Source organism: Macaca fascicularis, chromosome 9, assembly GCF_037993035.2.
Source record: "Macaca fascicularis isolate 582-1 chromosome 9, T2T-MFA8v1.1".
In the NCBI taxonomy this organism is placed as follows: Eukaryota; Metazoa; Chordata; class Mammalia; order Primates; family Cercopithecidae; genus Macaca; species Macaca fascicularis.
The window spans coordinates 123,487,209-123,515,004 of NC_088383.1; the positions used below are offsets into that span (position 1 = coordinate 123,487,209).

The 27,796-nt window shown below is 41.7% G+C and overlaps 1 protein-coding gene across 38 annotated transcripts in view; it reads right to left on the reverse strand.

The window, feature by feature from the left end:
• Positions 1–27,796, reverse strand: part of ABLIM1 (actin binding LIM protein 1) — a 389,359-nt gene that overhangs the window by 21,030 nt on the left and 340,533 nt on the right. For 15 of the 38 annotated variants that reach the window (XM_045362237.2, XM_065521449.1, XM_074002823.1 and 12 more), the window contains 4 exons: positions 22,407–22,484; positions 21,482–21,637; positions 16,757–16,792; positions 14,235–14,364 (listed from right to left, as the gene is read on the reverse strand). In XM_045362237.2, coding sequence (XP_045218172.1) covers positions 14,235–14,364; positions 16,757–16,792; positions 21,482–21,637; positions 22,407–22,484 — 400 coding nt within the window. Of the gene's footprint in view, positions 1–1,621; positions 1,727–11,468; positions 11,589–14,234; positions 14,365–16,756; positions 16,793–21,481; positions 21,638–22,406; positions 22,485–27,796 lie in introns of all 38 variants that reach the window. The other 23 variants (XM_074002827.1, XM_065521447.2, XM_074002826.1 and 20 more) reach the window with 2 other exon arrangements.

Here is a 27,796-nt window from a genome sequence, read left to right on the forward strand (position 1 = left end):
AAAATAATCCAGAAGGTTAATTTCTGTATTACAAAGATTGAGTTTATTGGAAGAAAAATTATAGAAATGAGTGGCTTACTATATGCAAGTGTTATGGAAGCCTTTGTAATACATCTTAGGATATATAAAGATGTGATTAACTCATGAGCCATTTATTTCAAATACACACTTCATTGAAAGTGGGATTAAAACAGGAAGAAATGCAAGCAGTGGAGGTACTCTTATGGTGAGAAAGACATAACCAGTTTGGGGGAAATCCCCAAATTGCTACTGTCTAGAAATTGAGCCCCCAGTAGATACCAGTGGCTCAATTTACTTTTCAACTAATGAGTGGAACAGTGGAAAGCAATGTAGAAAAATCAAAAGGTTTTTTTTTTTTTTTAAAAAAAAAGACATAGAAACTTTTTATGTTCAAGGCTAGCCTTGTGTACTGACGGGATGTTCAACAAATCCTAATTTATACAGGCCAATTTTTTTTTAAAAAGAATGAATGAATGAAAAAGAAAAGAGATGCGAAACACTATTTATATATTTTACAAGACCCCATTGGATTATGGAACCATTTTGCTTTAACTATAAATACTCAGGAAATTTCAAAAGGTTTCTGTTTCCCCAGAACCGTGGGCACTGTATCTTGGTAGGGCATTTTTATGTGAAAAATCCCAAATATAGAACATTAATTTTCAAGATTCAATTAAACGTTTTTAGAAAGGACAGTCCCGACTAAGTGATATAAAGCTCAGTGAACTTTCCTCTGTTTTATTAAGTTGAGAAGCGAAAGAAAAAAAATGATTATAGATTCTAAATATGTACACTTACGTTAATATAGTGGATAATTTATTACACTACTTTCAGTAGCTAAACAAAGCAAAAAACAATAAACTGCTGGTAGAAATATAATATTATTACCTCTGACAGCTAATCCTGTCCTTACAAAGTGAGCTGATTCTAAACATTAAGATATGATATTAATGGGCTCTGATTATTTCAGTTTCTGATGTCAAATTACTATTTGTATTATGACAGCAAATGCTTGTGACTACTAGAGCAAAGCTTGCAGCACCAAGCCTAAATTGCAAGATATCTTCATGGGCTGTGGAGGTGGCTAGTCTATGATGCGCTGCAGAAAGACCAACCAATTCACCCAATTCTACATCTTTCTGAAAAGTCCTTGGAGAAAGTCTCCACGTTAGAGAAAAACAGGAAATAGAAAAGTATTCTGTCAGGTGATACTGTGGTTCAATCTTTTGGACGGGAAGATAACTAGATTGCCATTGCTATAATTAGTCAATGACAGCAAACCACAGAAAGGCACCTCAGAAGGCAATGATCAAATGGTGCAATGAAAATTTTACTAAAAAGCAAAACAACACAACTCAACTGCTTTTACCCATCACCCACACTCTTCAAAAATTATTTGAGAAAACATAAACCTTCAAGGTAATCCTGGCATTTAACACATAAAACTTTTGAAAGGCCCCCTAGGTCAGATCCTGCAATTTAGGGTTTGTTAACTGTGCATCCCAATTAAAAGAGCATGAGAGATGAGACGAGACGAGGTTACAAGGCTACATTCTACACTGTGACAGGACACCAAGACACAGACTGTGTCAGCTCCTACCTGGAACATGGAAATGTTTAGGGGCCTGAGCGTAAGTTGGAGTTAGAGGGCGGCTGTCTGGCCGGTAAGGGAGAGGGGAGTTCCGGCCGCTGGACGGCTCATTGCCTCCAATGAGAAGAATGGAAAAAACAAAATGAGAGAAGGGAGAGAGAAACAAAGAAAACAAAGCAAGCGTAATAAAAATTCAAAACAACAGACCGGAAGGAGGTTCATCAAAAAGGAGAAACAAAAGAAACACACTCAATTTATCAACTTGACTTGCAAAGGTGATATCAGGTTTAGTTTTCCATCACAGAGATTTGAACTCAGGTGGAGCTGGGTTAGAAGCAGCTAGCGGTCAGGTGCGTCATTCCAATGGCATGCATTGAAAGCTGTGAGCTCGCAGCAAATCGATTAGAGGGAGCGGACATTGGAAGGGATGGAAAGCTGCTTGCTCAGGATTCAGGATCAGTTGTCAGATGGTTAAATCCCAAGCGTGTAAAGGGGCGGGCTAGGCAAACCCAAATACAAATCACTCTCAAGCATGATGGCAGCAGCTGGCAATTAGCAGAGGTTTCTCCGATCTGAAGGTTAAGTCTGGGAACCTGTGTGGTCACCAAGTCCTTCCCCTTAGGAATACAAAGTGCCTTCAATTGCAGCATGTTTCTGTTTTCCTCACTTTGAAATATACAAGATAGAGTCAGACCCGTATAGCCAGGTATTTCGCAACCATTTATACCTCTCCCCACCTTTCACTTCAAAGATGAGGCTCCACCCAGGCCAATGATTCAATCACTGAAACATTTATTGAACACCTACTATGGCTGGGCACTGAGTACTACTGAGGACAAATAGATGAATGAGATACACTCCCTGTCCTCAAGGGACTTAGGGGCTATCTAAGGAGACAGACTTAAATACCATATAATGACATGTAATTGTTTACTCTGAGGTATAAGAAAAATGCTATGACACTCAGATGAAGGTGCCACCAATTCTTCAAGCTAGGTTTGAGCTGGGCATCAAAGAGTAAGCTCACCAGGTGAGCGGGCAGGTGAATGGGAGGGTGGGAAGTCCATATTCCAGAGGGCTGCAATGTCATGAGAAAGGGCTAGAATGTCATGAGAAGGATGACATCTGGGGGAGCAACAGGACTGGCCACCTTGTCTGGACAGCATGGTGCACTTGGAGGAGAGAACAGGGACCAGGCCAGAAAAGAGCAAAGAGGTGGCTGCAAAAGCCTTAAGTGCCACCATATCCACCATCACTCCCTTCTGACCAGGAGAATGGCCGGGATGAACTGATTCAGCTTGTGCAAAATTAGAAAGAGATTTTCAACTGGCCTAAATTGTCCTCCTACCCTATGTCTGGGCAAACATTTGTCTCAGGAAGACACCAGAAGATGTAGGACTATTAAAGCTCAATAAATTAGTAGTGGTAATTGCTTTTTACTATTGAGTTGTAAGAGCTTTTTATATATTCTGGATACGGGTCTCTTATCAGAAATAATATGAATTTGCAAAGATTTTTCTCCCAGTCTATAGGCTGTCGTTTCACTTTTTTGGTGGAATTCTTTGAAACACAAAAGTTTAAAAATTTTGATAAAGTTCAATTTATTTATCTATTAACACTAATAATTTTAAATAAATCATAGATCATCAGAAAATAGAGCTCTGGCCAGTTGCTTCAGGGCAAATTTTTCTAAATCTATCCAGTCAAGTGTGAAAGGTGTCAATTTTTAGAGTTCTAAAATACATTTAAGAGAATTTTAATGTTGGCTGGGCGCGGTGACTCACGCCTGTAATCCCAGCACTTTGGGAGGCCGAGACGGGCGGATCACGAGGTCAGGAGATCGAGACCATCCTGGCTTACATAGTGAAACCCCGTCTCTACTAAAAAATGCAAAAACTAGCCGGGCACGGTGGCGGGCGCCTGTAGTCCCAGCTACTCGGGAGGCTGAGGCAGGAGAATGGCGTAAATCCGGGAGGTGGAGCTTGCAGTGAGCTGAGATCCAGCCACTGCACTCCAGCCTGGGCGACAGAGCGAGACTCTGTCTCAAAAAAAAAAAAAAAAAGAGAATTTTAATGTCTCAGCATATACATTTTTAAGTAACCAGAGTATAGATCTACACTAAATGGGCAGTAAGATATTCCAAATATGGGATCTGTGTCTGTTACTGAGTCGAATTTACATTCCTGGCTTTTGGTTATTGGTGTTCTGAAACTTCTGTTTTTTCTTCTCAAGAGTCGGTTTAGCATCCAGCCCCAAATATGTTATAATGTTGACTTTATTATTTAAGTCATATATTAGTTCCCCAAAATTGTGAAATATCATCCCTTACAATTGACCTATTAAGCTAATTTATAAAAATGTTATCTCATTTAACCCTCTTCTAAAGAGAAATAACTAGTTCACATCAGGAAAAAATGAGTATAAAAAACACAGAGGAAAACAGGGGAAGGAAGATTTTGATTTGCATTTAGAAGGAAATAGTGTTTTAAACCTGTTGCTGAATTAAAACTCGGTCTCATTTATCGTCATCAGTGCTCAGTGTATCGCCTGGCCAGGAGTAAGTGCTTAATAAATGTCTGTGAATGAATGATTGAAGGAGGCCAATTAATTACCTCCACAGCTATTTATTGGCCTAATTTAGCAAGCACCATGGCAAGATTCACCATCAATTTTCCCTAATCTCTAAATTAAAGGAAGCTAGATGCTAGTGTAGTGAAGTCCTCACTTAACATCAATAGGTTATTGGAAACTGCAATTTTAAGCAAAATAACATACAGCAGGTCCTTGAAGAACGTTGTTTATTTCAACCTAGTTTCATCACAACATTGATGAGGGGAAAAACTAGACTCTTATTTTAATATATCAATTCTCTTAAATCACAGTCTCCAAGAACCTACTGATGATGATAAGTAAAGACCTACTGTATACAGCACCGGGATCACCCCTTTTATAACTTCCCCATTACAGCCAATCCTTGACAGCTCCAATTTAATTGTTTCACTGAAGAAAAATGATTTAATCCTATGAACATTAGAAATTATTAACAAGGGTAATCCATAACTGAAAAACAGAATCATTCTTATGGTCTTTTCTCGATAGAAGGTACACCGGGTCTCAACTTTTGCTACTGCTTCTGAACCACACTGCTGCGTGCTTTTGTTCTTTCACATCGACCTCCACTGTCCTTGTAGAAAATTAGATGTTTCCAGGAAAGTTCTCATAGGTTTTGGTTATAATACACAATCAAATGAACCCCCATTAAATCAGTTTTTATCATTATTAGCCCGTGTCACGCACGCACAAAAATATCTGCATATGCAGGACACAAACTTTAAGGTTATTAGAATTAGACATTTGTCCAGGGATTAAAATCTTTCTATTAACAAGACCCTCTGGTGGCCAGTGCCTCTAGAAGCCCCTCACTTCTTGAATATGATCAAAGCCTCTCAGAGGTTATGGAGTAGCTGTCTGAATTCCCAAGGAGTGGCTTCTGGCTGAATGCTGTCACCCGTTGGGTGTGGTTCTATATTAGGCTGGATGGCTTCAGCAAACATTCACCTCTCCAGTTGTTTGAAAAAAAAAAAAAAAAAAACACTAGTATGTTCAAATTTTATAAGTAGATTTAACTATAATCATTTAAAACTTCCCACAAAGCATTTTTAAAAATCAGGTAGAGGGAGACCCAGTGACACACCCATCTCAGCAATTCTGCAGAATGTGCTTTCCACATACCACAACCGCTCACTGGGGAATAAGTTTTTGGAATAGATAATGTTTCTAGGTACCAAATTCTTAGCCCTTGAAATACAAAAGGCATGACAAATTTTGGGCATTTCTAAACAAAAAGGAAAATTCTCAAGAAGAGGCCTCTTTCCCTTTTCTAAATTAAACACCTTATTTTTATTTTTATTTTTTTGAGACAGAGTCTTGCTCTGTTGCCCAGGCTGTAGTGCAGTGGTGCGACCTCGGCTCATTGCAACCTCTGCTTCCCAGGTTCAAGCAATTCTCCTGCCTCAGCCTCCCAAGTAGCTGGGATTATAGGCATGTGCCACCACACCCAACTAATTTTTGTATTTTTAGTAAAGACAGGGTTTCATCATGTTGGCCAGGCTGGTCTCAAACTCCTGACCTCAAGTGGTCTGTCTGCCTTGGCCTCCCAAAATACGGGGATTACAGGCATGAGCCACTGCACCTGGCCAACTCCCTATTTAAATGATAAAACTTTGAACCCAACCCCGGCAGGAAATAACTGATGGGGGCCCTAAGAGGTTATCTGTGCATAGTTCCTTACTTAGACAAAGCAATCTGTGACATACCAGATGAAATCTCATATTTGGAAGATATCATTATTATCACCATCATTGTCATCATCTATCAACCCAGAATAAGATACTGTTTAAAAATAATAGGTCGGGCATGATGGCTTATACCTGAAATCCCTGCACTTTGGGAGGCTGAGGCGGGTGAATTACTTGAGGTCAGGAGTTTGAGACCAGCCTGGCCCACATGGTGAAACCCTGTCTCTTCTAAAAATACAGAAATTAGCCGGGTGTTGATGGCAGGCACCTGTAATCCCAGCTACTCAGGAGGCTATGGCAGGAGAATTGTTTGAACCTGGGAGGTAGAGATTGCAGTGAGCTGAAATCGCAGCACTGCATTCCAACCGGGGCAACAAAGTGAGATTCTGTCTCAAAACAAAAAACAAAACTACTGTGTGTGTGTGTGTGTGTGTGTGTGTGTGTGTATCTGTGTATAATACAATAGTATATATATATATCTCTCTCACACTCATGGCTATTTTGTTCCTTTAAGTCCTCAGATTGGGCCACCCTAAGTTGCTAGTGTTCTGTATCTATTGTAGTGACAAGCTACTATATTTCTATTTATGTTTCTATTTCTATTTCTTGGCCTTCAGTTTTACCTCCTTTCCTATTACCCTAGTAAGCCAATTTTTTAGACCTCGGGGGCGCATTCACTTACAGGACTCTCACTGTACTTAACAAATTTAAATGCCTGTCTCCACTTTCATTCTTCTTTTTGGCACCATGAGAGCCCGAGTGACTAATTCTAAGACAAGTGAATAGAGATGGGGGTGTGCGATTCTGCTGTGGGGACCTGTTGGAGCACTGCCTAGCTTTCTGGACTCAGAGTGCTTACATCCCCAAATATAAATGAACATCTTGAGGGAGCCTTAAGATAAGTTGGCAGCATCCAGAATTTTGTGACAGTTTTAAGATTGCCGGTTCTTGTCTAAAGCATCAATAAGAGTTACAGTTTCCTTCAGCAAGTGTCAAATATATATTTACATCATGGCAACTCGTATTTATAGCAAAAGAGGAAAGATTCCTTTCAAAGAGATTTAATATATATACCCCTCCTGCTCAGAAATCCAATTTATACTTCATGGACACAGAATGTCATGTCTAGCAGTATTTCAAAGGGGAAGGAAGAGAAACTTAGCAGACACTTCACAAACAGAGCCCGAAACAAAGTGAAAATGGTTTTTCCAAATCTCTAGGCATAAGGTTGTCCAAATGGCCCAAAGATATACTAAGATAGAATGAGGCTACAAGGAAGTTTGGAGGACAGAAATAAAGATACACCCAACCAACAATGGATGTTATGGAAAATGAATGGGGAAGCCAGTGAAGCAGAGAAACAGTCTGTGCCGTGCATCTCAGCTTTACAATCATGCAGGCATCCTCAGCTCAGTGAGCCCAGGCCTGGGTCACACACTGCAGAAACAAGGACCAGGAAGTGGACTTGGGCAATGGAAGGCTGGGCTTCTGGCTGCCAGAGTGGCAAATGGCGCCCCCTGCCTCCGAGATGGACATCCGACCTTAGGTCAAGCTCCCAGCTCACATCCATTAAAAACAAAACAAAACAAACAAACAAGAAAAACTCCCTCAAGCTCCAAGACAAGCTCCAAGATAAAAGTCAATGAAGGGCCACAAAAAACCCTGGATGACATTGACTTATCTCAAAGATATCTTGGATATGTTACTCAATGGCTCTAGGTTTCCCCTATTCTGAAATTTCTAAGTGCCGGAGAGGTCTTCCATGTAAAAGGACACATGTGTTTCAAAATAACTAAGATGTAATTCCTTGGAGAATCGGCATTTAGCCAAATACACTAGGCTTTTAAAGCAATATCTTTAATGTACAAAATCTCCACCATGTATCTATGATTGAAAAACTAAGTATATACTGTTATGTACATTATACTTTGCATCTGAAGCATAAAGACTATTTCATATGAACAAACTATAGGTACATGTCTAGTAAAAAGACAAGGGGAGAGAGATTATTAGATGTTTTTAAGTTCAGGGTCACTAATTCCTTTTGGCCTAACGCTTTTTATCATTTAAATCCAGAATATCTGACGGTGTCAAAAACTTCAGATGCAGACTGAAAACAGAAAAGAATGTATATTTACTTTTTTTTTTTTTTTTTTTTTTTGGAGACAGAGTCTCTCTCTGCCGCCCAGGCTGGAGTGCAATGGCACGATCTCCGCTCACTGCAAGCTCCGCCTCCCGGGTTTACGCCATTCTCCTGCCTCAGCCTCCGAGTAGCTGGGACTACAGGCGCCCGCCACGTCGCCGGGCTAGGTTTTTGTATTTTTTAGTAGAGACGGGGTTTTACCGTGTTAGCCAGGATGGTCTCGATCTCCTGACCTCGTGATCCGCCGGTCTCGGCCTCCCAAAGTGCTGGGATTACAGGCTTGAGCCACCGCGCCCGGCCTTACATTTTTAATAAAGCACCATTTAGGAACATAGGGGTGCCATAATTTTTATAATCATTTAATATTTCTACGGAAAAGTAAATATTTCTTAATTTTATGATCTAAATGACTGAGGATAATTCTTGGTCTAAGACTCAATAAGAATGCAATTTTCTGGCTAAAAGGGATGAAAAATAAAAGTGTGCTTTAAAAATTATCTTCACACATATTTATACTGAAACGCATGGCCCTCATATGAAGGAGCGTTCCTGGGGAGGAGGGGGCCTGGGTCTAGTCCAGGCACTGCCACGTCCTAGAGGTGAGCCCCTGGACAGTTACTTAGCCAGGGCCTCCATATTTGGTCTCCTCACTGAGTCCATTTCCCAAGAATGCTGTGAAAAGTGAACAGAATGATGGCATCAAAAACCATTTAAAATCAGGCACGGTGGCTCAATTCTGTAATCCCAGCACTTTGGGAGGCTGAGATGGCCAGATCACTTGAGGTCAGGTGTTTGAGGCCAGCCTGGCCAACATAGTGAAACTAAAAATACAAAAATTAGCCGGGCATGGTGGCGCATGCCTGTAATCCCAGCTACTCGGGAGACTGAGGCAGGAGAATTGCTTGAAGCCGGGAGGCGGAGGCTGCAGTGAGCTGAGATCGTGCCACTGCATGCAAACCTGGGCAACAGAGTGAGACTCTGTCTCCAAAAAAACAAAAAAAAAGCAATTTAAGAGCACCACACTGACCAAGGTGGGTGCGCTCCACACCAAGATACTTCACCTGGTGATGTAGGAGTCTCATTGTTCCTGATTTATAGAGGAGGCAAGTGACACTCAACAGGATAGATAAATAAGCAGCCCAAGGTCACACAGCTAGCAAGTAACGGAGATATCTGAACCCAAGATTCCAGTGTCCATGGGCTTTTCAACTGTCCACATGGCTACTCATGGACATGAAGTAGTGTTAGTCACTGACCAGCTATTGACACTTTGTGCTGTGTTATTTGTACAAACTGTGTAACTTTATAGGGCCTGTGACACTTTTCTTTCTACAAAAAGTCTCTCTCTAAAAGTTGAAACATATAATAGCCAAGTGAGGAAGTTTACATTTTAATGAATCAATAATGTATTTTTTCTTAAATATCAGAGATAACCAAAATCTTTTTTTCTTTCTTTTTTTTTTTTTTTTTTTTTTGAGACAGGGTTTTGCCGTGTCACCCAGGCAGGAGTGCAGTGGCTCGATCTCGGCTCACTGCATCCTCCACCTCCTGGGCTCAAGCAATCCTGCTTCAACCTCTGCATAGCTGGGGCTACAGGCATGCACTACCAAGCCCAGCTAATTTTGTTTTCATGTTTTTGGTAGAGACAGGGTTTTGCCATGTTGCCCAAGCTGGTCTTGAACTCCTGGGCTCAAGCAATTTGCCCACCTCAGCAGAAATAACCAAAATCTTAATTTGACTAATGGCTGCTATAGTAAAGTCTCTTTAAAATATACAACTGAAGGGTTTTTTTTTTAAAGAAAAAAAAAAACAGCATAATTTCTTTATGATTTTATAAACATTCTCTAAAGTATCATCTTGACATTTTATAAATAAAAATTTTCCCCAAAAATACTAACTAGCACTCATTATTTAAAATAATGTTGGCTGAGCATGATAACTCACACCTGTAATCCCACACGTTAGGAGGTCAAGGCAGGTGGATCACTTGAGGCCAGGAGTTTGAGACCAGCCTGGCCAACATAGCCAAACTCCATCTCTACCAAAAATACAAAAATTAGCTGGGTGTGGTGGTGCACACCTGTAATCCCAGCTACTCAGGAGGCTGCGGCATAAGAATCGCTTGAGCCTGGGAGGCGGAGTTGCAGTGAGCCAAGTTTGCACCATTGTACTCCAGCCTGGGTGACACAGCAAGACTCTGTGTCAAAAAAATAAAAAAAATTTTTTAAAAATTAAGTAAAATAATCTGTCAAGAGTTTTAGAGAGTGTTGTACCTATCAAAAAATTTGCTAATGGCAAATGGCACGTGTGCCTTAACTCCAGGCACGTGTGTCTTTGATAAGCACGATTGCTTCAATGAGCAATGTTATTTTCAAAACACAGAGAATGCTGAAATTAGCATCACTGCATAATGATAAGTACAGTACATGTACCTTTTAGGATTCAGCCACTCAACAACCAAGTGAGCACAAAGAAAAAGCTTGGGTAGACTGACAACGAAAATTCAGTAAACCAGAACAAGCTCCTCAATGGAAGCATCAGGGATATGACACGCAGAGCAGCACATGGTTAAGAGTCCTTTAGGACTGTTTTAAGACCCGTGATAACATCTGTGCTTGCCTCCTCCTCCATCCTTCAGCTATTACTGTTGGTTAATTTGGTTCAAATCAAGTTCGCACCATTCCAGGAACTCCTACTTAATTTTAAATTATGACCCCTTCATAGCCTCGTCAGGGCTCTCGGCTCCCCCAGTGTGGACAGTCCCAACTGAGGATGGCTGCAGAAGCATTGCCGACAATGATGAAAATGAAGGGATGGGGCAGACATGTGAGGCAGGAACAGAAAACAGAAGGCAAAGCCTCTCTTCTCCATCATGTGGGACTTAGGACAAATCAAAAGACGACTGCTCTGAGTCAGCTCAAGGAGAAACACTGATGTTGCCATAGATCTTTTAATGCTGCCCAAACATGTTAATATGGTTATAGTTTATCACCTGTAAGACAACTTTTGTATATCTGTTACTAAACACTGTTGTGTTTTGCTGTGACCTGTTACGTATTGAACCCAGGAAAATATTCCAATTATATATATTATATTTTGTTTCAATACATCCAAAAACAAAATAATAATATATATATATATTTTTCTTTTTTCAAAGCAGTGGATAATAAATTTTATGGTCTTAAACATACTTCCTGCTTCTTCATCTAGAGCCCTTAGAAGTGACATATTTCTCCCAACGAGAGACGCTATGCCCATTCTAAGACAACTATTGGGTATAGTCATGACACACGCAGGCATGCTGAGAGCTCAAAAGCTCGGCACTAACTCTTGGAGATACACCTTATTAGCCTTCCCAGGGTGCTAATAAATCTCCACTATGCAGGGTGCTGCCTGGAGAAACCTGCCTCCTTACCTTTGATATGGGGAATGAAGTGGTGTCGGAAAGGGGGGTTGGGGCGGGAGTCGCTGTGGGTGGGGCTGAGGCTGCTGGTGCGCAGGTACGACAACCTCTGCACACCAGGAGACAAAAGCTCTGTGCAGCAAGGAGTCAGGGGCAGGGCACGGTGGAAACAGAAAAGAAGAACAGAAATTAACACAGGAGCAGGGAAAGTGCCATCGTTCCAAGGGAAAACAAAATAAAGAACGTTAATCAGGAGGCTGAAAAGGGAGGAAGGAGAAAGGGTTAAGAATGCACCTGCTAAGGCTGAGGCAAAGTGGGGGAGAGTGCAAAGAGGTTCAGGCGGGTACAGAGTCACTCTCTGAGAATAAATGGCTTTGGTGAGAAGAAATGGTCACCTGGATGGTCTCTGTTCAGCCAGTAGCAGACACATCATTTAGATTCAACAACAGCTGTTTTTAAAAAGCACCTGACAAAACAGAACCCTCTGAAATGCTTATTAAAAAAATGACAATCATTGTATTTGTATGTAAGGGTCAGGTTTTTTTTTTTTTCTTAAGCAAACTTATCCCACTGTAAGTTGAATTTTATTTTGCCTACATACAAGGAAAACCTGTTTGTGTTCCCTGTGTGGCAAAGAGGTCTATATGATCCCGAGAACTTCAGCAGGAGTACTGGAGGCTGGAAACTCAGTTATCTCAGGAAGAATGGACCATTCAACTTCAACCCAGACTGAGGGGGTTTTAAATCATCATCTGGCATCTAGAACTTGTGGAGTGGACTCTCTGGGGTGTTCTGTATGGATCACAAGTATGCTATCAGAATTCCTCCAGCTTCACTTTAGAAGGGCAGACCTCAAAATAATAACTATAAAGCCTAACGAGTGGCATCAGGCATACATGTAATATACTGTGAAAGGAAAGAAGGAGAAGGAGAAGGTTCTAAAGTCTATTGGCATCAGAACCATGATTGGAACAGATGGAAACTTTCTCAATAAGGACATGAGCTTTTGGGGGAAGAAGTGTTGACTGACCACTCCCCTCACTATTCAGGGATCTCTGGAACAACAATGCCCCTATAACCCCACGCCACTCTGGTAACTCCATGGCTGGGGTCTCAGTGACCTCAGCACATGCACATGAGCAGGGTGGCAGCATAAAGGATTTTTTTTTTTTTTTTTTTTTTTGAGACAGAGTCTTGCTCTATCACCCAGGTTGGATTGCAGTGGCGCGACCTCAGCTCACTGCAACCTTCGCCTCCCAGGTTCAAGCAATTCTCCTGTCTCAGGCTCCCAAGTAGCTGGGACTACAGGTGCACGCCACCACACCCGGCTAATTTTTGTATTTTTAGTAGAGACGGGGTTTCACCATATTGGTCAGGCTGGTTCTTGAACTCTTGACATCAGGTGATCCACCTGTCTCAACCTCCTAAAGTGCTGGGATAACAGGCGTAAGCCATCACGCCTGGCCCAGCATAAAGGATTTCTTATTACCCAAATAGACAAGGGCTTAAATCAAGACCCATGTCCTGGGCATGAATAAAATGAATATGGTAGCCCATGAAATAAGGGAAAAAAATTTCCTGAGAACTTTCATTTAATGTAATTCAATAAACAGCATAAATATTTACCAGTGTAGAGAAAATTATACATTATCAAAGGATGAAATAGTTTGAATTATCTGCAAGTATTAAATCTAGGGTCTTAGAGAGAAGATTGCAGCCTTTTATCATTCTGTTAATTCCTTTGGTTTTATTTCTTGTACAATTTATTTAAAAAAAAGGTAGCATATGGGTTTGTTCTCATCTACCCATCCAGAAGCAAGAAGCTTAACAGGAAGTCTTCACAGATGCACACTATCACCATTAAGTTTTATTAGAGGCCAGAATCTTCCTTGTGAATCTATTTCTCAGGGAATCTTGGATCTTTACTGGGGTCTCCATTCTTCTCCTACTATACACAGGAGACACCCACTAGTAGCCACAGACACTAAATTCTCTGCAGATGAAGGTCCACTAAAATCTGCTACTTTGTGGCATTCTCTACTGTAGTGATGCCTAATAATTTTATGTTTTCCAAGTATGATGGAAAATCTTAGGGTTGGAAATGATTTTATATTTTCTAAGTCTGATTGAAAATCTTAGGGTTGGAAATGATTTTATATTTTCTAAGTCTGATTGAAAATCTTAGGGTTGGAAATGATTTTATATTTTCTAAGTCTGATTGAAAATCTTAGGGTTGGAAATGATTTTATATTTTCTAAGTCTGATTGAAAATCTTAGGGTTGGAAAGGATCTTAAAAGTGATCAAGAACAGCCCTGAGTCCTCTTTCTAGAAGGTACTTAACCAAGCATACTTACTAACACCACGTGCCTAGATAAGGGAAGCATAATACATCTGTTAAAAACGGCTAATACTGAATTTTAGGTGATGTTGGTATGCCTAGAAAGCACATCAAAATATTTTCTTTGAGAGATCTCCATTTTAAGTCTCAAAGTGAAGATATTTTCATTAATCCTATTTTTTTAAAAAAACCCCTTGCTTCTAGTAGCTCACTGTCAAAATATAATTAATAAATCAAAATGTACACAGCCATAGGATGACTGATGTTTCAAGAAAAGGTACAGCGTAAAATATAGTTGGATATCAGTTTTCATTTTGCTAAGGAGAGGGATGGAAATGTTTAGTCATCGGTTTTTCAATGTGCTATCAATAGTAGGGGGAAAAAATCACAGAAACACAGTTTGTTATATAGAGTGAATCCCAGGAGCAGCCACCCTTACCGGGTCTGTGGAAGTGCTGGGGAGAGCGCGACGTGGTGGGAGTGTAGCTGTGGCGGCTGTACACAGGAGAGCTGATGGAGCCCTGGCTCGTGGACCGATGGATCATCCGATCCCGAACATCCTGGTACCCCTGGAAACAAAGTTCAACACATTCAGGCCGTCACCATTCCTCGGTAGGAACCATGTTTCACAAACATTGCCAAGGAACCATCATGTCTACTTGTTTATTTATATTTGATTAATATATGCACCTATTTTTATGTGCAAAATTTACAGGTATTTTATATGCAAATGAGCATTCTGTGGCTAATACATTGTGCTCAAAATCTGCAGTACTTGGGCTTATTACAAAATTTTAAGAGCCAAGTGTGGTGGCTCACACCTGTGATCCTAGCACTTTGGGAGGCCAAGGTGGGAGGATGGCTTGAAGCCAGGAGTTCGAGAACAGCCTGGGCAACATAACGAGACCTTGTCTTTACAAAAAGTTATAAAAAATTAGCCAGGTATGGTGGCACATGCCTGCAGTCCCAGCTACTCAGGAGTTCAGGCTGCAGTAAACTATGATTGTGCCAGTGTACTCCAGACTGGATGATAGAGTGAGACTCTGTTTCTTAAAAAAAATTTTTTTTAAAGATGAAAACATATAAACCTTAATAGAGATAGGGCTATGGGACAAAAGATAATAATTCCAATGACCATGCTGACATTGTACTTTTCAGTTTCATAAGTATGTTCACATACCTACCAGATCTGCATAACAAGAAGAAAAGGTAGATCACATACTATCACCTCCCTCCCCCTCCCCCCACTAATGTAGAAACATGGTTTCAAGCAGGTAAGAGCCCTGTGTGTAGGCGTGTGACTGGTATGGGCACAGCCTGCTTCAAAACCAGCCTCCTGACACTAATCTCATCCTTTGTTCTGACCACCAACCTACCTATACCGTCTAGAACATTGATCTGGTGACATTTTAAGTAAATTCTCCTGAATAACAAGTTGATGATTGCCATAAAGTCGGTATTTTACTTCTCATCTTGGGAAACATATTCCAAGAAAATAATTTAAAATGCCCTTTTAAAGGAGGAATAATTTATTCAAATACTTTTATAGTACCACTATTCATAAAGGCAAAAATTTGCGTTACATGTTCAACAAATTGGGGCACAATTAAGAAATTATGACATACGGGCCAGACATAGTGGCTAATGCTTGTAATCTCAGCACTTTGGGAGGCCAAGCTAGGTGGATCACCTGAGGTCGGGAGTTTGCGACCAGTCTGCCTAACATGGAGAAACCCTGTCTCTGTCTCTACTAAAAATACATAAATTAGCCAAGCGTGGTGGTGTGCACCTGTAATCCCAGCTACTTGGGAGGCTGAGACAGGAGAATTGCTGGAACCCAGGAGGCAGAGGTTGCAGTGAGCCAAGATCGCGCCACTGCGCCCCCGCCTGGGTGACAGAGTGAGACTCTGTCTCAAAAAAAAAAAAAACAAAACCAGGAAATTATGACATGTGAATTCAATGGAATAGCATAGCACCACTAAAATGTCACCTGTCTCCAAACCTAGAAAAGGATATATTAGGTAATAAGTACAAAGAAACCACATGCACACAAACACAATATAAAACTGTCTAAAAAGTTGAAAGAGTACAAAGAATATTTTACATTTTAGGAATCTGCTGTCCTATGAAATTTCCACTAGCACAATAAAAGTAAAAAGTTTGAAAGAATGCATTAATAATGACTAAATGAAAACCTCAGTAACCATAACTTTGTGAAATTTGAGAGCAAATGGTAAGGGGAAACTTTGGCTTGATACTAGTTGTCTTAAACAATAAATTAAGTAAAACAACAAAACAAAAAGTCCCCAAATTATGTGCTTCAACCTTACACAGCTGGTCAACAGAAATTAATTCTTCATAAATTCAATGCAAATTATTAGAATATAGGTAGAAATTAATAATTCATAGCACTCAGTCATAAACCATGAAAACATTATAGTATTTTTACTACTTTGAATTACAGCGATTCCCTAAAAGCAGTCCAGTTTCATAATATCCAGAAAGTTGCTTGGTTTTAGGATCAGATGATTGACTTCAGACTAAACAGAGTAACCTCCTATCAAGATGGCTCTGCTTAAAGAATACGCCATGACTGCTGTTGGCCATTTCAGTTTATTAGGGTTCAGAAAAATTAATTATAGATATATCTATATATAGATAGATATATACATTGGGACAAGTGACTTACGTCCCTGCAGACACTTTCCTTCCACTTAGAGGCACAGACACAGATTAATGTGAGGCCATTTTTACTCCCTGGTCTCCAATTTAAGAGGAATATACTGCTGTTTCTTAGAGTTCCCTCTTCCACAGAAGTAATCCCCAAAACCACCACAGTCCCACATGCAGTTTTTCTGTTCTTTTGTACGTTATGTCCTTTTTCAAAAATCCAAGTCTAGGGAAGGGTCAAGCAATTCTCAAATTCTACCCATTAAAATGGTAAAAAGAAATGGTACTTACTTCTGCTGATGGAGTAGGAGACAAAGTCCTTGGAGACTAGAAAAATAAAAGAGAATTTAAAGTCACAATGTTTGTTAACTCTTTGCTGGTTTTTTTGCTTGTTTCTTTGTTTTTTTTGAGACAGAGTCTCTTTCTGTCATCCAGGCGGGAGTGCAGTGGCACAATCTCGGCTTACTGCAACCTCTGCCTCCTGCGTTCAATTGATTCTCCTGCCTCAGTCTCCCAAGTAGCTGGGACTACAGGCATGTGTCACCACGCTCAGCTAATTTTTTGTATTTTTAGTAGAGATGGGGTTTCACTGCGTTAGTCAGGATGGTCTCGATCTCCTGACCTCGTGATCCGCCCACCTCAGCTTCCCAAAGTTTTAGGATTACAGGTGTAAGCCACCACACCTGGCCTCTTTGCCAGTTTTAGAGTTGCTTATCAGAGTCCGCTGGAAATATTAGGCAACATATACTTGCCAGCATCCCTCCCCATCTCCCTGTCTTCTGATCAGGTACAAATGCATCTGCCCTGAGGCTCAGACAGGTAGACTCTGACAAAGTTCCGGGGAGATTCTGGTGCACATCTCTGCCTAAGAACCATCAATAGGCCAGGTACAGTGGCTCACGCCTGTAATCCCAGCACTTTGGGAGGCTGACGTGGGTGGATCACGAGGTCAGGAGATCGAGACCATCCTGGCTAACATGGAGAAACCTCGTCTCTACTAAAAAGTACAAAAAATTAGCCGGGTGTGGTGGCAGGTGCCTGTAGTCCCAGCTACTCTGGAGGCTGAGGCAGGAGAATGGCGTGAACCCGGGAGGTGGAGCTTGCAGTGAGCTTAGATCCGGCCACTGCACTCCAGCCTGAGACAGACTTCCTCTCAAAAAAAAAAAAAAAAAAAAAAAAAAAACCATGAATAGATATGATTGTGATACATACTTAGGTGATTAAGCTAGACAAGTTAGAATCATTTCCCTTATATATTCAAACCATGCTCATTTTACTCTGATGAGTTACAGCATCTACTGAAACATAGGATCTTGTTCACATGGTGGTTGACTAAATTGCAACCACAGCAATCACCATAAAATAGTTTGAGAACTAAAATAGGACTTTGGTGACTAGGCATGGGGCATCCTGCCTTGGCTGCCTCGCCAATCTCACTACCATTCACCTCTAGCTTCCATCCTCCTAGGCTCACAGGCTTCCTTGGGGCCAACAACAAGCCAAGCCTTCTGTCACCTCAGGGCCCTTGCACTTGCTATCTCTTCTGTTGCCAGTGCTTTTCACCCAGACACCTGCAGGGCTCATTCCCCATCAGCGCTGATGTCTCCGCTCAAACCCATGGTCACACAGTATCTCCGTGACCATTCTATCGAGAGGAGCAACCCAGCCCCTGGTATGCTTTCTCTTTACTGTGCTTCATTTTTCCTCAGAGCCCTACCACTCTGTAAAATCTGTTTCTTTACTGTCTCCCACGCGATGCCACAAGCTCCATGAGGGCAAGGACTGTTTGTTTACAACTACATATTCCCAGTGATGACAGCAGCTCCTGGGACATAGTAGTTGCTCAACAAGTATTTTCTAAATGAATAAAATGTTTACAATTAAAATGCAAAAAGCTTTCACAAAGAAATGAAATGCAAACAGTGCTATGGAGAACACAGCCAGGGGTGGACTTCTCCGTTTTGGAATTTGCCCTTTGCCCCACATTCTATAGTAAGTGGGCAGACTTTCTGTATTCCAAGGCTTCACAAGCTCCACGGTCTCCTCTGCAGCTATAGCCTGTCTCTAGGGGGTCTCAGCTAGGTGAAGGCTCGTCTCAAGGTCAGGGCCCAGGTCTGCACCTGCACTGATAGCAGGGCCCTGGAGGCACCAACGGCTGCACAGAACTAAGCTGACTCTTGCAGTGTTTCTTAAATGGCAATATGTATAAAGGCCAGGTGCGGTGGCTCACACCTGTAATCCCAGCACCTTGTGAGGCTGAGGCGGGTGGATCACTTGAGGTCAGGAGTTCACGACCAGCCCAGCCAACATGACGAAACCCCGCCTCTACCAAAAATAGAAAAATTAGCCTGGCTTGGTGGTACCTGCCTGTAGTCCCAGCTACTTGGGAGGCTAAGGCAGGAGAACTGCTTGAACCTGGGAGGCGGAGGTTGCAGTGAGCCAAGATCGCACCACTATACTCCAGCTGGGTGACAGAGCAAAACTCCATCTCAAAAAATGCAATATATATATGAGGTCTATAAAAGAAGTGTGATAAAAAACTAATGGAATAAATAATAGAACAGCTTGTAAAGTTCTCTCAGTTGCAAGATGCAAGTATTGGGAAAGAGTTCACTAATATGTCTGATTTCTGATCCCAGGGGCACCCTCTATGCATAAAGAAAACCGTGGGACATCATTCCAGGTTATGACAGTAACTATAGTGGCTGATTACGAGAGTAGCCGGCATTTTTCTTAAGCACTTATTATGTGCCCAGTACTGTTCTAATGTAAATAGCTCACTTACTCTTTACAGAAAACTTCTAACGTAGGTATTCTTGTTCTCTATCTTGAGTTTGCAGATAAGGAGACTGAAGTATATAATTTCCCCAAAGTTATATGGTTAGTCAGTACCAGTCTGTTATTTTATTTTATTTTATTTTTCGAGACAGGGTGTTGCTCTGTCACCCAGGCTGGAGTACAATGGCATGATCATGACTCACTGCAGCCTCAACCTCCTGGGTTCAAGTGATCCTCCCATCTCAGCCTCCCAAGTTGCTGGGACTACCGGTGTGTGCCATCACGCCTGGCTAATTTTTGTATTTTCTTTTTTTGCAGAGATGGAATTTTGGTATGTTGCCCAGGTTTGTCTCAAACTCTTGGTCTCAAGCAATCCACCCACCTTGGCCTCCTAAAGTGCTGGGATTACAGACAGAGCCACCATGTCTGGCCGAGTCTGGTTTTAAATGCAGAGATTTTCACCTCAAAGCCCAAACTCTTGAGTGCTTAATGTTTTTTTGCCCTGAACGGAGCTGCTGGGAAACACACACAGACACATACACCGCACACAGACACACCTGTGCACGCACACTACGAGCCCCAAATCCTTAACGCCATTAAAAAAAACTCACATCCCCTTGCTTGTATGAGTTAAACATTAGTAAATTCTCATCCACAGGGTCCAAGACCAATCTCTATGCACTTTGTTCAGGAACTTCCCCTTGCCTCTTATCCCCTACGAAACTCTGGGGGGTTCAATGCCAACTGACAACCCGGGCCAAGGCACCTGCGCTTGAAAGCCGCCTCAAGTGCAGCTACAGCTAAGTGACCACTAGGTGGCACTACATGAAAATAGATATCACTTCCTGTCACAGGGACCCTTTCCACGCAGAGCTATTCTCTGGAATAAAACCCAGATGAGAAAGTAAATAAATAAAAGCATCAATATATATAAAATGACAAATAAACATAAATATAATTATCAAATAATATTATACATCTGGAATTGAGAACAAATTAAACAGAATCACATTTTCATGCCTTTTCTTCTCTAAGACCTCAAAGCACTGTGAGATGCTAGATTGTTTATATTGTTTTAACCTTTGTTGAATAGCTAATTTGTCAGCTATTTGTTAACATCTGTGTGGACTCAAATCAGTCTACAGATGATTCTAATTTAAAAAATAAAACACAAAAAATGACAGTGAGCTGATTGGCCAGGGGAAATGGACTTGGGTAGGCGCCACAGAGAACCTTCAACCCTGGGATGGGACTGGGGAGGGGAGGATCCCAAGGGGCTGAGAGGCTCTGGTCCCACAGCGGATGGGTCTGTGGGCCGAGTATTAACGAGCCCCAAGAGGACAGGTAGCAACAATGGTAGAGATTGCCACATGCTCAGTATTTCTCCCAAGTCTGGCCTCTGATAATTGCTTTATGTAGATTAGCTTGCTTAATCCTCACCAATACCGTATGAGTTAGATTCTATCATTACCCTATCTGTTTTACACGTGAGGAAACTAGGACCATTTTTCTTATCTTTTTAATATAGAGACGAGGTCTCACCATGTTGTCCAGGGTGGTCTTCAACTCCTGGCCTGAAGCAATCCTCCTGCCCTCAGCCTCCCAAAATGTTGGGATTAGAGGTACAAGCACTGTACTTGGCCCAGGAAACTAGGAGCAGAATGGCTGTCACATGGTCAAAGTCAGACAATCAGCATGTGGTGATCCCTGGGTTGAGACCAGGTAATTTGATTCCAGAATCCTGGCTCACACGCCTGTGCTAAACTGTTGCCCCATGCTCTCTACTTTATTTTTTCTTGCATATTCTAACTTCCTTAAGTTGCTGAAAACTGTAGCTACCAAAATTTAGGGGGTGTGTTCTCTCTCTTCATGATCCCATGAATATACTTAAAGTTATCACTAGACACCCCCCAGGAGACTCTCACTCCCTTATTTGCTCTGCCCAGCTCACAGAAGCCCTGCCCTCTTTCTCCCCACTCCCTCCCCACCTCCGGACAGTTTCCATCCCAGCATGCTAATGCTTAGCCTTCTTCATTGTTGTTTGATGTGCCATTGGTCTGTTCTCCCACCTCTCATGATGGGCTTCTGAATACCTCCAAGCACCTGGTCTAGAAATCTGCAAATACTAGGCAGACAAAAGACCACCTGATTTACCTAAACTCCAAATGGTAGTTATTACAAATGTGACAAAAGAGAAGGTAAATTGTTGTACAACTCACAACCACTAGAATGTATTACCTCTCCAAGGCTCTGCCTCTCCTGTTTGTCATCATAGCCCGAAGTGTAGAAAGGCTCATAGGTAATAAGATCTGGACGTTCAATGTCATAAATTGCCTTGACCTTGGGAATGGCTGCTAAATCCTTGTAATCCAGGATCTCATTGTCTACTTTTGCCTGGCAAAGTTAACCAGAAAGAACAATTACTTTGCAGTCTCGTTGCTTTGGGAAACTGTTGTTGGCACATTTCCTGTTGTTTAAAAAGTGAAGGCCTTAAAATAAACAAAAACCAAAACATCTTGACTAGCACAGTTACACTCTTTAGAAGTTGTCCTTTACACCATGTATTAATCATTTTATACCATGTATTAATCTTTTTTTTAAAAAAAGTCACTGAACACTTAGGAAAAAATCTGTGTAGAATTCATGAAATAGATAAACATGCAAACCTTAAGGATAATTTCCTGAATTTATGACAGTGAAGGAAAAAGCTCAAACAGATGGTCCAATAATCCTTTCAGATGGTTAAAAACAAGAACTGCATAATTAATAAACTAAATATTTAAATATCTTTGTGGTAGAATTTAAGAACACTCAGTATCAGCATTATAAAATATAATTTAATCACCAAATATCTATATGCAATTTAGGTGCAAGAATTTTTTTTTTTTGAGATGGAATCTTAGGTGCAAGAACTTTTTAAGTCCTGTAACATATTACTACGTTTTACAGGTCGTCTGATCACTCTGTTGATGGTCACATATAACTGTAATTACCTAAAGGTAAACATGATTGAGGAGACTGTTCTATAAAAATGAAAATCAGGTCTCATAACAAAAATAGAAATCACTTTGAATTAGTTTTTGTTTTTGGATTACCCATTCTGCTATTACAACCCACTAATTTACCTGTCCCAGAAATGTCACTTCCAGAAGTAGATACTTACATAGATAGTATGACCTGGTGAGCCAGGAATACTGGAGCCTGGTCTAGAATAAATACTTTCCGAGGATGTCCTGGTAGGCTGTAAAATAAACAGTGACTTGTAAGATTTCGGACCCTGGCTTCAGAATCTAGACTGTCCTGGGCCCTTAAGCTTTACTAAAAACTCAGCTAGTGAAAAAAAGAAACATTTACCACCTTTTTGAATAAGATAACATACAACCTAGAAGGAAAGGTAAATGCAAACTAGTTGTATGATCCAGTTTTGAAAAGGCATGGGGAGGCCTTTCTCTGGCCCTTCCTGCTCCTTGTTCCCTACGAGAACTTCTGGTTTACCTTCGAGCATACCTCAAAGCTTCCCATTTCTCTCCTTCTCTACTGCAATAGTCCCAGCCCCAGTCACCACCTCCATTCATCCAGATTATTGCAATGGCCTCCCTGTGCATCTTCTGCCTTCTCCCCTCCCTTCTTCAAATCTACCTGGCAGGCAATGGATAGAGAGACCTTTTTTTTTTTTTTTTTTTTTTTTAAGATAGAGTTTCTCTCTGTCACCCAGGCTGGAGTGCAGTGGCGCAATCTCAGCTCACTGCAAGCTCCGACTCCCAGGTTCACGCCATTCTCCTGTCTCAGCCTCCCCAGTAGCTGGGACTACAGGCACCTGCCACCATGCCCGGCTAATTTTTTTGTATTTTTAGTAGAGACGGGGTTTCACCATGTTAGGCAGGATGGTCTCAATCTCCTAACCTCATGATCCACCTGCCTCGGCCTCCCAAAGTGCTGGGATTACAGGCGTGAGCCACCGTGCCCAGCCGAGAGACCTTTCAAGAACATCATTTGGATGGTCACTACTCTGCTTTTGTCTCCAGCATTGATATAGTTTGGCTGTGTCCCCACCCAAATCTCACCTAGAATTGTAATGATCCCCATGTGTCAAGGGTGGGACCAGGTGGAGATCACTGAATCATGGGGGTGGTTCCCCTCATACTGTTCTCGTGATAGTGAGTAAGTCTCATGAGACTGATGGTTTTATAAATGGGAGTTTCCCTGTGCAAGCTCTCTTGCCTGCCACCACATAAGACAGGACTTTGCTTCTCATTTGCCTTCTGCCATGATTGTGAGGCCTCCCCAGCCATGTGGAACTGCGAGTCCATTAAGCCTCTTTCCTTTATAAATTACCCAGTCTTGGGTATGTCTTTACTAGTGGCGTGAGAACAGACCTAATACAAGCATCCATTCAGAATAAAATCACAACAAGCAGAGCCTCAGGATTCTAACCCTGCCTTCCCCTCCTACCTCCTCTCTCACCTGTCATCACTCACACAACACAGCGCACAAAGCTTCCTCGGAGTTTTTATCCTCGCTTGCTGCTCCCTCTGCCTGAAATGCCCTAGCTCCAAATTTTAATTGGATGATTCTCTTCCTTCAGGCTTGGCTTAAATATCACCTCCTCAGAGAGGCCCTCCCTGATTCAATCCAGAGTTGGTTCCCTTTGTTTTCTCTCATAGTGTCATTCTTTTTTCCTGCATGAGTAAAATGTATAATTATATATTTATTGGTTTCCTTGTATCATGTCTGTCTCCCTCATTAACTTTAGTCATGCTCTCAGACCTCATAGAGTTTATTTTTTAACCACTGTCTATACCCAATGCTTTCCACAGGTACATAGAAGGTACAAATCCTAGTTGAGGGAATGAGCTAGAATTTATTATTTGTAAACAGATACTTAGTTTGCAGACACTTGACTTATGTTAATTACACGATTTGAGTCTAACTATACAGAGAGTCACTGAGGTAAGGCTAGTGGGTTGGCCTTTGGGAAGGACGAAAGAAACTGGACTTCATAGTATATACTTGAAGAACGTGGAGAGTGAGAGGTAGTTATGTGAGCAGGAAGGAAACTTATGAACTAGGATCAGCTGCCTCCTGCTTCTGTTTAACATGTTCTGGAAAGCTCTGCAGAGAAAACTCAAGGCCTCACTTTGGAACACTTCCTCACTTCTGTTGCAGCTATTTCCTAAAGAGGATAACTTACAGTTCTACAATAGGAATAAAACTTTGCCTTCTCAGTAGTGTATCTATTGATGTTTAATACCTTGAATGTGGGCATCACTGAGCCAAAGAAACTCCTTCCGACAAGGGTGTTGCCTCACTATATTGTTCACAGTTGAAACAATGAAGGCAAACATATCTGGCTGATTCAGGTCTGGCAGTGATTAGACTCATCGCTGGAAGACTGTGATCCGTCTTTTTCAGCCAATGCCCCTGGTATCTTTGAGATGCCAGGGTGGAAGTGGGTGGGAGAAATCGTACCACACCCAGGTGGAGGTACACCAAGTCCATCACTTCTGGGCCTCCTCCCCAGGACCTAGCGTGCACAAGCGCTTTCCTGCTAGAGCTATAGCAATTGCAGGTATATCTCAATATGAGAAAATTCTACCTCTGAGTATGTTGAAAGAGGAAAGACTCACATAACACTATTCAAGAAATGTGCAGCCTGGGTGTGGTGGCTCACGCCTGTAATCTCAGCACTTTGGGAGGCCGAGGCAGGTGGATCACCTGAGGTCAGGAATTCGAGACCAGCTTGGCCAACATGGTGAAACCCCATCTCTACTAAAAATACAAAAAAATTAACCGGGTGTGGTGGCGGACGCCTGTAATCCCAGCTATTTGGGAGGCTGAGGTAGGAGAATCGCTTGAACTTGGAAGGCAGAGGTTGCAGTGAGCCAAGATGGTGCCACTGCACTCCAGCCTGGGCAACAAGAGCGAAACTCCACCTCATTAAAAAAAATAATAATAAATTGCAATTTCTAGATCCATTTCCTAATCAAAATACAGAAGTGGCGCAATCAAAATGTATTCCTCCTTTACAAGGAGATGCTACTCCCTGAAAATGCTGAATCTATATCCATCTCTGTGGGATAATTATTAACCACAGGTAGTCCTTCAGCTTCAAGTGGCCAGGACCTCCCATTTGCCAAACTTAATGTCAAAATGAAGCCTCTTAAGTAGCAACCCAAGAATATCAATGGCGGCGAATGTCTACTGCCCACTTACTATGGGGCAGGCCTGTGCCCAGCGCTTCCCAGGCTTAATCTCATGTAATCTTCTCAGTAACCCTAGGAGGTACCTTCCATTACTATTCCTATTTTACAGATAAGGAAAAAGTATCAGTACTCCAAGCCACATAGGTAGGAAACGGATGAAGAGTCAGGATTTGAACTCAGACACTCTAGGTCCACAGCCCAACCATTTAAGCCCTGCACTAAAATTTTGCCTGTATTGTAGGGTGAGTGTGATCATTTATTTCCCATCAACACAACTATGGGACAAATGGGATAAAACTAATAGAGACATATTGAGATCAAGTAGCAGAAAAGAATGTCTGCTAACTGAAAATATTTTTATTGCACCAGCTCTGTAAGAACACTGCAATAGCTCACTGGGTTGGGGTAGGGAGAGGGTATGTGGCAGGGGCCTCAGATTTCTTCAGTTACTGGGGTTGCTATGACAAAAGCCTGTTTTCATTAACAAGCATCCAGGACATTGTGTGAACAGCCAAAGTGTACACTGGGGCTTTGAGGTCACTCGTATGTTACTCATCCTTATTTTTGCCAAGTGTGGGGCAAGGATACTTTCAGCCTTTGCTGTAATGATGCACCTGGGATGGCTCTAAATGGTTTTATTTGCTCTTGTACTGCATGTACTGGTAGAAACAGAGCTGAAGAACAACGCACGCACATGTAGGGAAGGGTCTTTAACGCCACCTTCCGGGGATGAAGAGTTTCACGGGCAGAAAAGGCAGTTCTCTTGGCAGAACTAGCCTATTTCAGTTCAGTTTCTCTCTCCCTTCTTTGAGACAGAGTCTCACTCTGTCGCTCAGCCTGGAGTGCAGTGGCATGATCTTGGCTCACTGCAACCTCTGCCTCCCGGGTTCAAGCGATTCTAGTGCCTCAGCTTTCCAAGTAGCTAGGACTACAAGCGTGCACCACCACACCCAGCTAATTTTTGTATTTTTAGTAGAGATGGGGTTTCACCACATTGGCCAGGATGGTCTCAAACTCCTGACCTCATGATTTGCCTGCCTCGGCCTCCCAAAGTGCTGGGATTACAGGCGTGAGCCAGAACGCCTGGCCTCTCCCTTCCTTCTTGGCCGGATTAGAGGATCCTGTGAGTTATGCAGGCTTTCTTGGAAGCATTTACCTGTTTGTGTTTACACTCTTAATATTGTTGAGCTAAAGATTTTAAAAGTTAATCAACAATTTGAATTTTTTCAAGTCCCATTTGGTTTTTAAAAGTTTTCAGATCAAAATTACCTCCAATTTACATATACTTGCCCCCAAGTTCTCTGATTCAGAAATAAATATTTTAGGTTTTAATAGTCAGGCAGTTTTCCAAGTCAGGTGAACTGGTCATCAAATTTTCTGATGTTCTGGCTTGTCTCTAAGACAAGCATCCCTCTGTTACTCGCATCTTCAAACTTTAGTGTTGAGAAATGCCCTGATATATCTCGGTGATATGGTTTGGCTCTGTGCCCCCACCCAAATCTCATCTTGATTTGTAATCTCCATGTGTCAAGGGAGAGAGGTGATTGGATTATGGGGGCGGTTTCCCCCATGCTGTTCTCATGATAGTGAGGGAATTCTCACGAGACCTGGTGGTTTTATAAATGGTAGTTTTTCCTGCACTCACATGCTGTCTCTTTCCTGCCGCCATGTGAAGAAGGTCTTTGCTTCCCCTTTGCCTTCTGCCATGATTGTAAGTTTCCTGAGGCCTTCCCAGCCATGCAGAACCGTGAGTCAATTAAATCTCTTTTCTGTAAAAATTACCCAGTCTTGGGCAGTTCTTTACAGCAGTGTGAAAATGGACCAATACACTTGGAGATTCGGAAACTGCTTTTTCTTTCACTGAATTTACCATTGTTTGTTTTTGCGTCATTCTGACCTCCTAAGTTTACGGTAAAATTTACTTCCACGGACATCTTGTTTACGGGTTAAGTTGCATTCTTGCTTGTTTATTTTCTTACAATGGCCCAATTCTGTTTACCTGTCTATATTGAAATAATGGGATAGAACACATCTATGTGTTTTATGTAATACAGTGTAATACAGTGCACTTAAAAGGCTGACTTTGGTGCCAAATAACAGTTCAAACCTGGACTCTACTAGTTGTTTGATGTTACATGAGCTTTTCTTTTTTCTTTTCCTTTCTTTTTTTCTTTTAACTTCCTTGAGCTTCAACTTCTTCATGTATAGAATGGAGAAAGGTGTACCAGCATAACTATGTCATAGGGTTAAATGAGAGAATGCATATAAAGCTTCAAGCACCTTACTGGGCACATGGCAAGTAGTCAACATTTTCTGGACACTTGGGATTAGACTAGGTTTCTTAGGCAGT